The sequence below is a fragment of the Oncorhynchus nerka genome, linkage group LG2, assembly GCF_034236695.1.
Source record: "Oncorhynchus nerka isolate Pitt River linkage group LG2, Oner_Uvic_2.0, whole genome shotgun sequence".
NCBI classification, from domain to species: Eukaryota; Metazoa; Chordata; class Actinopteri; order Salmoniformes; family Salmonidae; genus Oncorhynchus; species Oncorhynchus nerka.
Genome location: NC_088397.1, coordinates 87,560,938 through 87,574,471, shown reverse-complemented (window position 1 = coordinate 87,574,471; position 13,534 = coordinate 87,560,938). Strand labels below are relative to the sequence as shown.

General features: G+C 41.8%; 1 protein-coding gene across 1 annotated transcript; it reads right to left on the bottom strand.

Moving 5' to 3' along the window:
* Positions 1 to 347: 347 nt before the first annotated feature.
* ncoa5 (nuclear receptor coactivator 5) lies at positions 348 to 12,975 on the bottom strand. The gene is given in 12 exon segments (XM_029685038.2): positions 348 to 909; positions 912 to 1,526; positions 1,665 to 1,750; positions 2,071 to 2,275; positions 3,271 to 3,473; positions 3,791 to 3,920; positions 4,408 to 4,517; positions 4,611 to 4,883; positions 6,453 to 6,519; positions 8,252 to 8,359; positions 8,775 to 9,063; positions 12,847 to 12,975. Coding segments are annotated over 11 exon segments (2,073 nt in total). The 5' UTR covers positions 8,947 to 9,063; positions 12,847 to 12,975; the 3' UTR covers positions 348 to 805.
* Between the last annotated feature and the right edge of the window lie 559 nt (positions 12,976 to 13,534).

Below are 13,534 nucleotides of genomic sequence, written 5' to 3'. Positions count from 1 at the left end.
CTATTGTGTTTCATGGTATATTAAAGAAAAAAAGTTACATCTCTATAGCTTCTGGCGATACCTGTTCCATTTTATAGATTTGTCAGCACAAAATGCAATAAACCAATATCATTTTATTACAGCCTTGTTTGCGAGTCATTGGAATAATGATCTTTGTCCGGGTTTCAATTCTATCTGGGGTTTTAAAGGGAATGTTCCCGCATTCAGAGATTCCATTCGGGCTGCATGTCAGCTCACTGGGAAATGGCCTTTAAAAAGCGGTATATAAAGCATACAACACCCGATCTGATTGAATCCCGGCCTTGATGTTTGAAACTACTCAAGGGGTACGCAATAACCACACAATGTCACATTCAAAAATGGTTTATTTCAGGAGCACTGCTAGTACAATCACACAGGAAGTTGTATAAAAGTTTTGCTGTGTAGAACTGGCCCACACCGACACCAGATCTAGCCATCAAACATTGTGGTTGAGCAGAGAACAACAAGTTCAGCACAATCCTGAATATCTTCGGACATGCAATTAACTTTTTACAACAAATCACACTAACCAGAAAATGGAGAGACTGGTTACAACCGAAAATGTCTGACTTTCAAATAGTCTTACCAAATAACCGAGGTCTGTCATTACAATACCTAGGGTAAAAAAAGGGTCCTCTAAAAGCATTTACAAATGCAAAAAAACAACAAAAAAAAACAGAAAATATCAGTCTACATCTACACATTTCAACTGTGGTAAATTAATTTAACAAAAGCTGCTTTGCAGACTCGAGGGTTGGGTGTGGTCACATTATGAGGGGAATCATCAGTAATGGCGAGGGTACATTGCCATGGGCGGAGGCTGACCCATGCCTTGACCCATGCCCATGCCCATGCCTTGGCCCATGCCCTGGCCCATGCCTTGCCCATGCCTTGGCCCATGCCTTGGCCCATGCCATGACTTGGTCTGGGGGATGCCGAATTTCCAGCATTTACCAAGTGGTTGAGAGAGGGTCCGCTTTGAATGAGCGTGTCCAGGGCTTTCTGGACGCTGGGGTTGTCGAAGTTGATGCCCGCTCCCCCTGAGACAGGAGGTCTCTGCCCCCCCTGAGGGGCAGCCATACGGCCTGTGGGCGACCCATAGCCTTGGTGGATACCGAGGGGTACCGGGCCCGGGCGCATGGGGGGCCGGGCACCCATCATGTTGGGGACTTGGGAAGGTGTGGTGGCCATTTTGGGGACAGGAGAGGCTGAGGACATGGGGAGGCCTGTGGACTGGATGCCCATGGTGGAGCCGTAGGACTGGGGGACCATGGCGGGGCTGGCAGCGGAGGCCGATGCCCCGGCGCCACTGTTGAACAGGCTGAGGATCTTAGCCTGCAGCTCCTGCTGGTTGTTGGAGGTGGCGTTGGGGGCCGGCGGCATGCTCATGTGGGTGGAGTGGGCACTGTGTGGGGGTGGTGCGTGACCGGGATGGACTGCAGGGGGCATCGTCTGGGCCTGGAGAGTAGGCTCGTGGGTGGCTGCGGTCGCCGGGGGATGCGCTGCTGCAGAGGAAGAAAACAGTCAGTGTTCTTCTGTTATGAGTTAAATTCTGTAAACTACAGTAAATGGGGCAAAACCCAGCGTTGGTTTAGGGGACCTCTTTCAAGCCCAACTTGAGGGCAAAGTTGAGAAAGCCTTACCTGCAAGTGGGTCGGCTCTTACGATGCGTTCCCTCTTGACCCTCAAATACTCTATAAGACTATCCAGCTCCTCTGGAGTCAGGAACCTAGGACGTTGAAGACAGAAGACACACTTCATGTCAGACACATGAACAGCTACAAAGCCCACTGTGACACACAATCCCAACTGCACCATTCCGAGCCCCTCTCCTCATACCGGTTTGGGTGGGAATTTACAAAGAGCATTGTCATGTGTAAGATCAGCACAATGATAAGCAATGAGACAGTCTACAAGAGAGAGATGAAGGGAGACCAGTGGGAGAACACAAGACGGATTAAAGTGAAATGGAAAGAGAACGGGCTGTTAAGACAGTATAACATACAGTATTGAAATAAGGAGTGTGTGCGTGCAAGCAGAATGACTGACCTGCCCTCAGACAGCAGAGTGATTGCAGGGAGCAGGGTGACCGGGTGGCCCTCCCTCTCATGCTCCCTCATTAGCACGTCGTCAGCCATCTTGGCAGCCTTCTGAGCGATCTCCTCACGCTCCTTCTCACGATGTTCCACCTTGAAGGAGTCATAGTTGTGGCCCACCAGGACCATGGCATCCTCCATGGGCATGTTGCGATGCTCTAGGAGTTTACATTTTTTTTTTTTGAAGGCAAAGAAAATAAATGAGTAATTTAAAATGTAGGATACAGGCCTAAGACATGGCAGGGCTGTGACTACTACGAAGTGTAAAGTAATTGTTAGATCAGCCTTCGCTCATCGAGTTTGCATGGACTTCTTGTTAATACTGTCAAAGAATTTTGGGCTCTTGGTTATTAAATACTTCATTGGCGCAATTGGGGTACTGAAATCGTCCACATTTCTTTCACGTTACATCTGGGCACGTTTTTAAGAGTACGAGTCATTCATCGCTAGCTATTTTACCTTCCTGTGAAGTGACTGTAATAACAGCCCATGGTAACAAACATGAGTCTGATCAGCAAGTGGTTGTCTGCATTCAACTGTTTGAGCATTTTGACAGGCTTCCTCCTTTTGCTCAATTGCCCTTCACGGCAAAAGTTTATTGAACATCACAGTAACTGTGTGGGATTTGACAAAAGGTCAATTGATTCAGATGATAAAAGCAGCTTGTAACATCTTTGTGATTACAGGCAATTTCACAAGGTGTGTGTGTGTGTTATATATATATATATATGCATGCATGTATGTATATGTATGTATACATATATACACATACATATACACACACATACATATATACATACACACACATACACACACACACACACACACATACATATAGATAGGACAAAAGACCAAAGTACCATACTGTTGCCCCTGTTCTTTCGAAAGAACACTTACCTACGACACATTAGAAAAACAACCCTGGGTTTCGGCTTTAACTTAATTACTGCCCAACACTAGAAAATCAGGTAGGTACATAAGTTTGAACAAGTGTCAAGAAGAATACATCTTAATCAAGTACATTTTACACCCCTTCAAAAGCTCAAGTTGACCACTGAACAAAAAATGTCCACCTGTCATTCCACCCCAAAAGCAGGATTAAGACGCTGCACTGATTCCAGTAAGTCGCGGCAGCAGAAACCAGAAGTCCTACCTTGGGGTGTGCCGAAGAGGATGTTGACTGTGCAGGAGCGGTGCACCTGGTGCTGCTGAGTGATGATTATGGCGAAAGGGGTGCGCGCCCGGCCCACGTCCTCCAGCGCCTGGGTCAGGGACACCTCCGTGTTGAGAAAGATGAGGTCCACCACCATACCCAGGTCACGCACCTTCCGCCCCACTGTCTCCGCATACTCCCTACTGCAAGGACAAAGTGGATGCTACAGGAAACACGCCACATGCTTATCCACTCATGTTTACAATAAGAAGGCTACAATCAATTTGCGAAGAAGATTACTATGGAAGGTCTTGTGTGACAATTAGGCTGTATGCCAAGGGTACATAACTCATTTGTCAAAAGGGCTGGTGTCAGCCCTTTTTTAGAAAGACAACCACATTAAAATTGTCCCGTGGACTGCAACTGGCCCGCCCTGCTGCATGCATAATCTCTAATCAAATACAGACTCAAATCACACTTAATCCGAGTGGTAATATGGAGGATTTAATCATGGACTTACTTTTGTGCCTTGTTGACAACAATGACCGAGCAGTCAACTGGACGCTCCCGGTCATACTGTCTCTGGACCTCCTCATAGTACTGACGGTAGAGCTCGTTACGCCGCCGCTCCTCTACCCGCACACGGTCATCTGAAAAAGACCCCGTCTTTACATTCTTTTACCACTGACAGTTCAATTTGTTTACAAGTTAAAAGGGATAGTTCAATCAGAAAGTATCTATTAGTATTTATTTCATTTCAATTGTCTGCTGTTAAAAAGAAAGTTTGAGGTTTTAGCAGAAAAGCAGTTTTCTACTTACCCAGTCAGGTGAAACTCATGGATACCACTTATGGAGCGAGATGATGAAATCAGCTAGCTGATCCCATTGACTTCCAGTGATTGTTAGCAACCACTCCAGAAACTACATTGAACTTACTTCAAACGGCATGCAGACATAAAAGTGGTATGCGTCAGTTCATCTGACTCTGTGTAAGTAGAAAACAGGCTTAAATTGCCCAAATTGCAAACTATCCCATTAATGCCATAAAAGTGTGCCAATCAGCAGTCGAGATGGAACACTTAGTACCGAGCAAAAACTGATGCCGTTTGTACGCGTTTAAGAGTATTGCATTACTACCTTTACCTTCAGGTTCTCGTCGGCCGTTCCATGGATCCCTGTACGGGTCCTCCTTCTTGCGGTGGTGCTCATCTGCGCCACCACGGTAATATCGATCATAACCCTCCTCTCTGTAATACACAAGTGACCAATCGTTGGTTAAAAGTTGCTTGGAATAGGGCAGAGAATGTTCCTTCAGGGTGGCCCTTTGCCAGACCGGTCACCTGAATGTGGGGTCTCTAGGGTCTCCGCGAGGTTCACCGCGAGGGTCTCCACGAGGTTCACCCCTGAGATCCTTTTCCCTGCCCTCGGATGTGCGGTAGCGGTCAAAGTTGGGGTCTCGCGGTTCGTGATGGTCACGAGGGTGCCGAGGCTCACGGCCAGGCTCTCGTGAGTGCTCTCGGCTACCCCGGTGCGCACGAGAGTCGCGCCCGTGCATAGGCGAGCGAGAGCGAGGACGGGGCTCCCTGCCTTCTCCATAACCTCCATATGGATCCCTGGAAGAACAAACAAAGCCTTAGTGAAACATGTTGGATTGGGTTACTTTAACATAATAGTTTGGTTTTAATGTTAACATCAGAATCAAATTGGTTAATTATTTAGAATGCACACAATAAAGCAGTGAAGGTGCTCCTCAAGGACTCCACGAATTAACGCATAATTTCCCCTTGACATTGGAGCAAGTGTGATTCCACGACGGGGGAAAAAATGTGAACCACCCCCCCCCACCTAACATTTATCACAATGACCCGATGGCCAGTGATGTTCAAATGCTAACAATTCCAAAGTCACAGCAGAAACGTCTTTCCACTGAAATTGTCCTTCCCATTAACATAAGTCTTCGTGAAAACTTCCAGGGAGTTCAAAATAATATTTAACGCAATGAAAACCTTAAATATTTTTTTTTAAATACCTGACATCGGGTTTGGTCGAAATTGAGAAGTGATACATCACATGAAAACGTACACATGCTCCATATTAAAATGTGTTTTTGATTAAAGGTCCTGTTTTCGGAGGTAAAAAAATAAAATTTATAGAAATGCATTAATACTCGAGTATCAAGCAATCTCAAGAGTTCCTACCAAGCAAATCGGCAATGAAATCATCGTACGCAAAACACAACAGGAAACACTTGAGACAAAATAATTACCACACATTAAAATATTCTTTATTGTCTATACAGATTTTTGTTAGCTGACAACTGGCACCTACTTTCAAATGTTTTCGAAAACGGGCTAACTAGATTGAAATAAAAGACTTGTACTAAAAACAGAATATAACTGATCACAGAAATATTTTGATATTGTCAATGTCGATATTGCGCATCAAAGTCAACCATTTTCCAATTATGAACATTGATTAAACTATGCAGAAGCAGACATGACATCTAAATCAGTCTCCCCAGGCGTTGCCAGAATCGTCCCACAGCGAAATTACATGGTGGTTGGCGGCGGTAATAGTCTAGAAAGACATCTGTTGGCCATTTTTAAGCAGAGTTTTAAAAAGACTAAATCTTTGTGCTCAAAACATAATTCAGGTTGTCAAAGTATTGAGACCGATCGTTTCCCATCGCAAACAATAATCGATATTTAAGTTTACTTTATTGCCATTCTGCTGCCAACGTAGCCGAGCCGATCACAAGGGTGAGGCATGGCATAGCATTTGTTCAACCGTCCGGTGAAGCAAGATGGCGCCGCACGTTACCGGCGATATTTTATGCTGAAGAGTTTTATTTTATTTTTTATTATTATTAAATGAACGGGACGCCGTTTTTATTGTTTTGTCTAGTTAAATATGGCCTAATCAGAACAGGGAAATTGTGAAAACAGACATCTTTAGAAGACAAAGGACACAGAACTAAATTCAGAATGTTGTTTTATTTCATGATTTTCTTTGTGTGTGTGTGTGTGTGACGTGAAATATGTTACCGCTAACTGAACACAACGCTGAGAAACTTAACGAGCTGTTTTTGTCAATGTGCTTCGGGGCAAATGACATGAGAAACATATTTTACCAGAGCAGCTGAAACGTTGGTACTTCTTCATAACCCATTAGCGTTACTTTACCTTCTTGGAGGGCTCGGCCGGGATTGAGCTTTATTCTGTCGTTGTCGCTCCGCTGCCATATTTATAGCTGAAAATAAACCAATCAAAAACGTTCAACATGACATTTACAGATATTAACTCAATGAAGCGAAAGGTTTTAAGTGCCATGAAATGTAACCCCGCCGCTCACTTTCCCGATCCATAAATTGAGTTCCAGATTTCCAAGCATGAAAATCCAAATTGATTGTTAAAAAAATAAAAATAGATCTAATTGGACGAGAGGGCGAAAATGTTCCAGGTTCCAAGTTGTCTTTACATGGCTTCCCTTGTTATATTGCATGAAAGGTTTGATGGGTATTTTTTGAAGAGAGGATGCTTTCCATTTTAGTTGAGAATGAGAGAATCATCTGGGATGCTTCGACTCAGCTACTAAAATAAAATCAAGTTGAGATGAAGCGGTCAAGGGAAAATCTAACTTATGTCATTGAGAACATTAACACTACACTGATGACACAAAGCCAAACACGTTAATCTTCCACTTGTGTGTGCGTTCTGAAGTCTGTTCAAATTCGCAATATTTCTTCCAACTGTTCAAAGACAATTAAGTGTATTCTTCGGGAGTCAAAAGACATTGTAACAATTTCAAGTTTTAAATCATTTATTTTGTTTAAATGTCATTGCAAATGCGGAGCTAAAAATGTAATGTATACAACAAAACTGTTCTTGGCTAAAGCGCAAAGGATGGAGCAGACTATTTTTTTAAATTTTAATTACATTGTATATTGCCCCACTTGCTAAACATTCATAGTTATTCACAAAACTACAGTTTTATAACTTAAGTAAAGCTGCTAAATTGTAGTCTGGGGATTCTGCTGGGAATACATTGAGCAATTTAAAATCCTAATATCTAAATAAGCCATTGAATGTTATTACAGCGATTAAATCTTGACCTAACACATTTAGAAGAGGATACATACTGTGTGGTGGAAGACCCCACACTGCACAATAGGCCTACAGTTTAACTACGTTTAATCTCCTGTGGAGAGACTACATAAACATCAATGCTACCATAGATCTGTCATGATACAATGGGATGCATGACATATCAAACAGGCATTAGTTCTGGTGCCTTGGTCAAATCATGATTTTGTAGGTGTTAGCATCTTTAAAATTACATAAGGGGATGGGGGCATTTGGCCCATAGACTTGCGAAGAGGGTGGAGCTCATCGTTACAGTTACAATCTCTTCACTGAAACACATATGGACCCAGAATATACAAATCAAGCATATGACCAATTTCGCAAGACTTTAGCTATGGGTTAACTGAGATTACTGTAATATTAAACTGATATATGCTATGTGATTTCAAAGAAATGGGAAAACCCCTTATTATAGCAAATATTGACAGTGCTGGACAAACAGAAAAGCATTAAATTGGAGAACTTGGTAGGCTGTTGTCTCCTACTGTGCGAGTCTTCGTAGCTGACCAGGTCATCCGCTCATCATGCATTTCTATGGGCTAGTGCAGTATTTTGGGGGGAATTTGAACACATTACATGTCACACTGCACGAGCAATGACAGGAAAAACATCCAAGGGTCCTAGTGTTGTTGGGAGCACGTAGGAGCAGTTAAGACATTGTCCTCGCCGCCGACCTTAAGATTTCACTCTGATCTTATCAAATGATCTGGGATGAGTTAATCATTCTAATATCGTACAGCGTATTCTCGGCATTACAGTGACAGGAACACCATGACAAAATTGCTCCCCTTCAGTCACCTGTTACCTGGACAGTCACATCTAATACAGTGAACTCTTACCTATTTTATAACCTTTATAAGGGCGACCATTTTGTCCCGCCTTTGCAGCCTCTGCATCCTCAACACGTTCAAACTGCACAAATCCGTACCCTTGGAACATGGACAAGGCTGGAAAAAGGAACATTTTTGTTGTTTTGATTTCATATAAAAGGAAACAAGGGCCAGGTTTAAAACTATGATTTCCTCTCTAAGGGTAGTTTAAGTGATATTATAAAAAAGTTATGCAATGAAATATAAAAATGTACAATGTTCAGAATTTGGTTCAAAGTTACAAAACTTTATCCCAAAATGTTGTGATTCTTTAAGATGAATCTACAGTTGAATTGATCACAGCTTAATCTTGGGCAAGTTTAATATTAGGCTACTGCATTGTAACCAAAAACAATACATGTAAATTAGGCTAGATAAGAGATACATATTTATTTTTTTAAATGATGACTCCTTAAATTCAATAAGACGAATGATGCTCAAAAATTGAGGATGAAATGTGTATTCCTTCCTAGTAGGTAGCCTAAGTACTAACCATGAATCTTCCCGTAGGGACTGAATAGTTCCTCCATGTCCTTCCTGTCCATCAGTGATGTCGGTAAATTCCCCACAAAAATCCTCCTCTCCATATCGCGGGGATTTTGGCTGTTGGTGCATGAGCGAACAGGGCCAGACGGCGATCCACTGCGGCTTCTTCTGTGAGACATGGCGCTACTCGGCTAGATCCCAACCTTAGCGATTCTTTTCTTTGGCGTAAATTTTTTGGGGTACTGTTCAATTTCCTTTTTTTTTTGCGCGTGTGTTCAAAAGTTGTTTCCAAGGTCCTAAAAATGTCAGCGTGGTAAAGAAAAAGAGAAAAGAAATCCCATGGATGAAATGATTCAGCACAGCAGAGCCCCAAATAGTTACGCCTAGGTTGCACTCTAAGGAAGAGAAAACAAATTCCTACGAAATTCAACAAAATTAGGACAAGACAGTCATTCAATGCCCTCTTTGTTGCGTTTGGTTATTGTGATCACAACTGTTACTTTGAGAAGCTCTGATGATATAAACTGTTGAATAAATTAAGGGTGAATCATATATTTTAGGTTAGTCTTCTTTGAATGCAAAGAAGTTGCCAGTCTTTCAGAATGATTATTCGGATAATTAAGTGTAAGTTCTGTATATCCGCTGAAAGACATTCATCCATTTGAAATACAATGACAACAGGCTGTAAATCAAAACAGCCAATTCCTTTACAGAGATGTTTAGGCAGACAAGGCCGTCTGTAGTCCGTTTTTTTGTTCTTAGGTATGAAATGTCACCGTCTACAAATGTTTTATTAAGATTCACAACAGGCAATATGTTATAGCTAGGCCATAGCATCTACAATAACAAAATTCCCTACAGGGATTTAAACGTGTAGGCCTAGACTGGAGGGAGTTTCCACCAGATTGGGGGTTTGACACAGGTAGGAAAGGTTACTGTAAAGTGTTTTCTGACGTTGTTAAAGGGGCTAAAAATGAGGGCTTGTACACCTTTTGTATGCAATGTGTGCGTTGGCAAGTCATGTTTGGGCTGTTCCTAGCATGTTTCAGTCCTAGCAACCCTAGGTCACACCTGTACTCTTATTCTTCCAGAACAACTGGTTTATATTTCAGCCAAATAATTCCCTGTATTGCTTTCATGTAGGCCACCTCATTTACATATACGTGTCCTTCTTTACTGCTACTGTTTATTACACAGACATTGGGTGGTATAATTAGTTACACTTTGCCAATATACTTACAGGTCAGAGTGAAAGTACACACATACGACGTGTAACGGCAGACAGTGAATATACCTTCCTCTAGGCGTAGCCATCTGGCTTAATGCATATGCCTTCTAGCTAGATAAATAACGTTTGTTAGCAGGCAAATTAACTTCTAAACTTCAACCATCCTTAGTGTCATATGACGTCATTGCTTGCTAGCTAGCTAACAAAATGGTAAAACATTTACATTGGCAAATTGCTGCTGGCAAAAAACGCTGGTGCAATTACACACTTGGCGTTGCAAAAATACATAACATTTCAAACTTACTCTGCCTGTGGTTGGTCCTTATAAAAGGGGGGGGGTTAGACAAAATAGGTAAAGGATTGTATTATTCAACAGACTCAAATGTGGCCCACTTCCACTCTGCTTACCTCATGTCAAAATAAAAGGAATAACTTGGGGGACCAAGTTTAAATTTAATTGTATTTAACCTCTGGCATCCCGTGGACTGCTCATTTTTTTGCAGCCCAACCTTAGTGTGTAAATACACCAGCATTTCTAAAAGCAGCTATTGGACTTCGCCAGCTTGTAGTCCTTAAAACCCGAAATTAGTTACCTCTGGTTCATTCAGGCATTCCTATGGGCGAAGTGTTTTGGCATAAACGCCAAAAATAAGGTCAGAGGTTAAAACAGGCTTAGGAGATCTACATTTTGTTCTATGAGAATCATTCTGTTACCATGACGTTTATTACATATATGCATCAAAATAGGGCCAGGCATTTTTTACCACCTACACCGGTATTGATGAACAGACCGGTTTGTGTTTTTTACTTGACCTTCTATAGCGGTATTTCAATGTTTGGTTTGTTAAATGTGATAAGCCACTCCGTTTATAGTTTACGCTACTCGAGTCATCTCTCTTCCTCGCTCACCAAGTCTTGCCCCATCACTCAAGGAGCACAGTTGTTGCTCGACAACAAGATAATTTGCCGACGTTCACTTTTCAGTCTGCATGGTCAATGAAGCAGATGCATCAATATGTTGATGACAATGATGCTACATTCCACTTTCCTTCTTAATATAAATCCACAAGCGTTATAATAGTTATAATAGCATCTCATGGTCTGCAAACTGCTAGTTTATTTTTTCTTAGCAAGTTGTGGCTAAAAATAAATTGTGCTTGCCGCTAATACTAACATAGCTAGCTAAGACAGCCCGATACCAGTGATTGTGTAATCCTAAATCAGCATGTTTGTGAAACAGTACCTTCTAAATCAGGCAAAGCACGAATGTTAGCTACATGAAGTAAGAGAAAACATTTAATGTAGCCAAAGATTATAGGGTCCCACTCCCATGGGAAATACTGACCAACACTTTTGTTCCTACCCTGTCACAATAACGACTCCAGAGATCCTTTTAGTATTCTGTTCCTAATTCTATCATCAAAACCACCCTGGCTTTCTAATTCGTTGTCATGTAAAACATTGCATTCAAAGTGCCCACCAGTATATGTAAAATTAGAATAATCATTCTATTCCATGAATCCAACAGTACACCCAAGTGTTTTGATCTAAACCGCAAGCAAAAAAGCAATATACTTTTTTGCCAATATCATGTAGCCCTATATGGCAGTGTGGAAATTATAAACATTTGGTTGAAGTTTGATTGAACAGTACAAATCAGAATGGAGAAAGCCACCATGAAATTACTTAGAATGTAAAGTATGTGTTGCTACCAATGATTTATATAAACCCTGGATTGCTGATCCATAATGGCACTCTTTAGAAAAGCAGCCGCCCGTAGGAATTAATGGAATTGTACAGTATTTTATTTAACATGTGTAAAGGACAAAAGTATGTTGTTTTAGTGGGGACAGTTACATTAGTACCATCAAAAAATAATTACTTGAAGGAAATGTTTCATGTTTTAGGTCACATATTTAAAAGTATGCATTACAGCTGTCCAATAGAATAAACGTGGCAAAAAAATGGGACATTAGGATATACATTTCTAAAGCTTACAAAATATTTTTTGCAACGGTGGTAGAGCGCCAAGATGGATGCGTGGTGGCTTCCTAACAACTCCCCGTCAGCCATCTAGTGTGTGATATATATATATATATAATAAAAATAAATCATTGGTTGCCACCCTACGGTCATGCACAACTCAAAGCAAATTATAAAACTGATTCAAAAACATAAAATACGGAAAACATCGTGATATATTTGGGCCGCTCAGCACTTCAAAATTCACAACGTTAAATTATAACGATTATATCATCGAATAAAACGTAAGACATTTTATTAAGCCTGTGTTTATCCAAAAAACATCCAAAACCCACTTAGCTTTCGACGAACGAGCCATGGCGGAGTTAGCGCTTACAAAAAGACGCCATTACTATTGCTCTCTGTTGGCGGGAGGCTACAGCAAGCTCGTCGTCATGCCCTGTCTGGCTAATGCTGGATAACCACAGCTAACTTTATAAAACGTTAGCGATCCAACGTTACTGTATTTCATAACGAGACTTAATGAAATCACTGAAACCAAAACAGGTTTCGCTAACTCATTAGCTAAAGTAGTAATGTTAACTAACTAGTTCCGCGTTAACTACCCTAGCTCGACAGACAACGTTAGCTAGGTAGCGTTTTACTTTACAGCGCTTGAATGAATGACGGCGGGCGTAGGCCTAGCTAGCTACATATCATGGCCCACTACTATCCAAGAAGATGCTAACACGGGACTAGCGATGGTTCTGCGACGGGACGCCATGTTGGCTAGCTTGGTCAGCTTAGGGCCGTGAGATAACGGTAGCTGGCTGTAGCTAGTCACTAACGAACACGGTGTAGTTTATTATAATCAGCATTGTACTCCTACCTTCAACATTAAGGTTTCCAACAACAACAAAAAATCTGCAGTGCTTTTTGATGTCCTCCAGTAAGTTCTTCTGACCACCCGTAACAGCTTCCCCTTCGTCGCCACACAATAATGGCCGCCCGCTTCTTCTTGTGTGGTTTTTAAAGCAATGGTCTCGGGCCTCGGGGTTGTGTTATGTCAACCCTGCCATCTGCTGTATAGGAGGGCTTGTTGCAAGGTCAATTTATGTTTTAATGCGTTATAATACAATAAACACCTATCTGAATTATTCAGTGCTACAATGTTAAACGTCAAAACTCCATTGTTTTATAAGCCGAGGTTGAACTGATGGACAGTGGACCAGCAGCAGTCAGTATGTAACCTGACACCACTGGAGGTGTTGATGGTACTTGTGTAGAACAATAGAGAAAACAAGCTTCCTTGTCTTCTCCTGAATCACCCCAGGGTGCCGGTGAAGGGCTGGCACTGGGTAAGCCATCTTCACATGAATATTAATAGCCCTGGCCTATGTCTGCAGGACAGAGTTTATTTCACCACTTGGGGCAATGATATATATTTTTACATTTTTTAAATTGCATTTATTTATTTCACCTTTATTTAACCAGGTAAGCTAGTTGAGAACAAGTTCTCATTTGCAACTGCGACCTGGCCAAGATAAAGCATAGCAGTTCGACACATACAACAACAC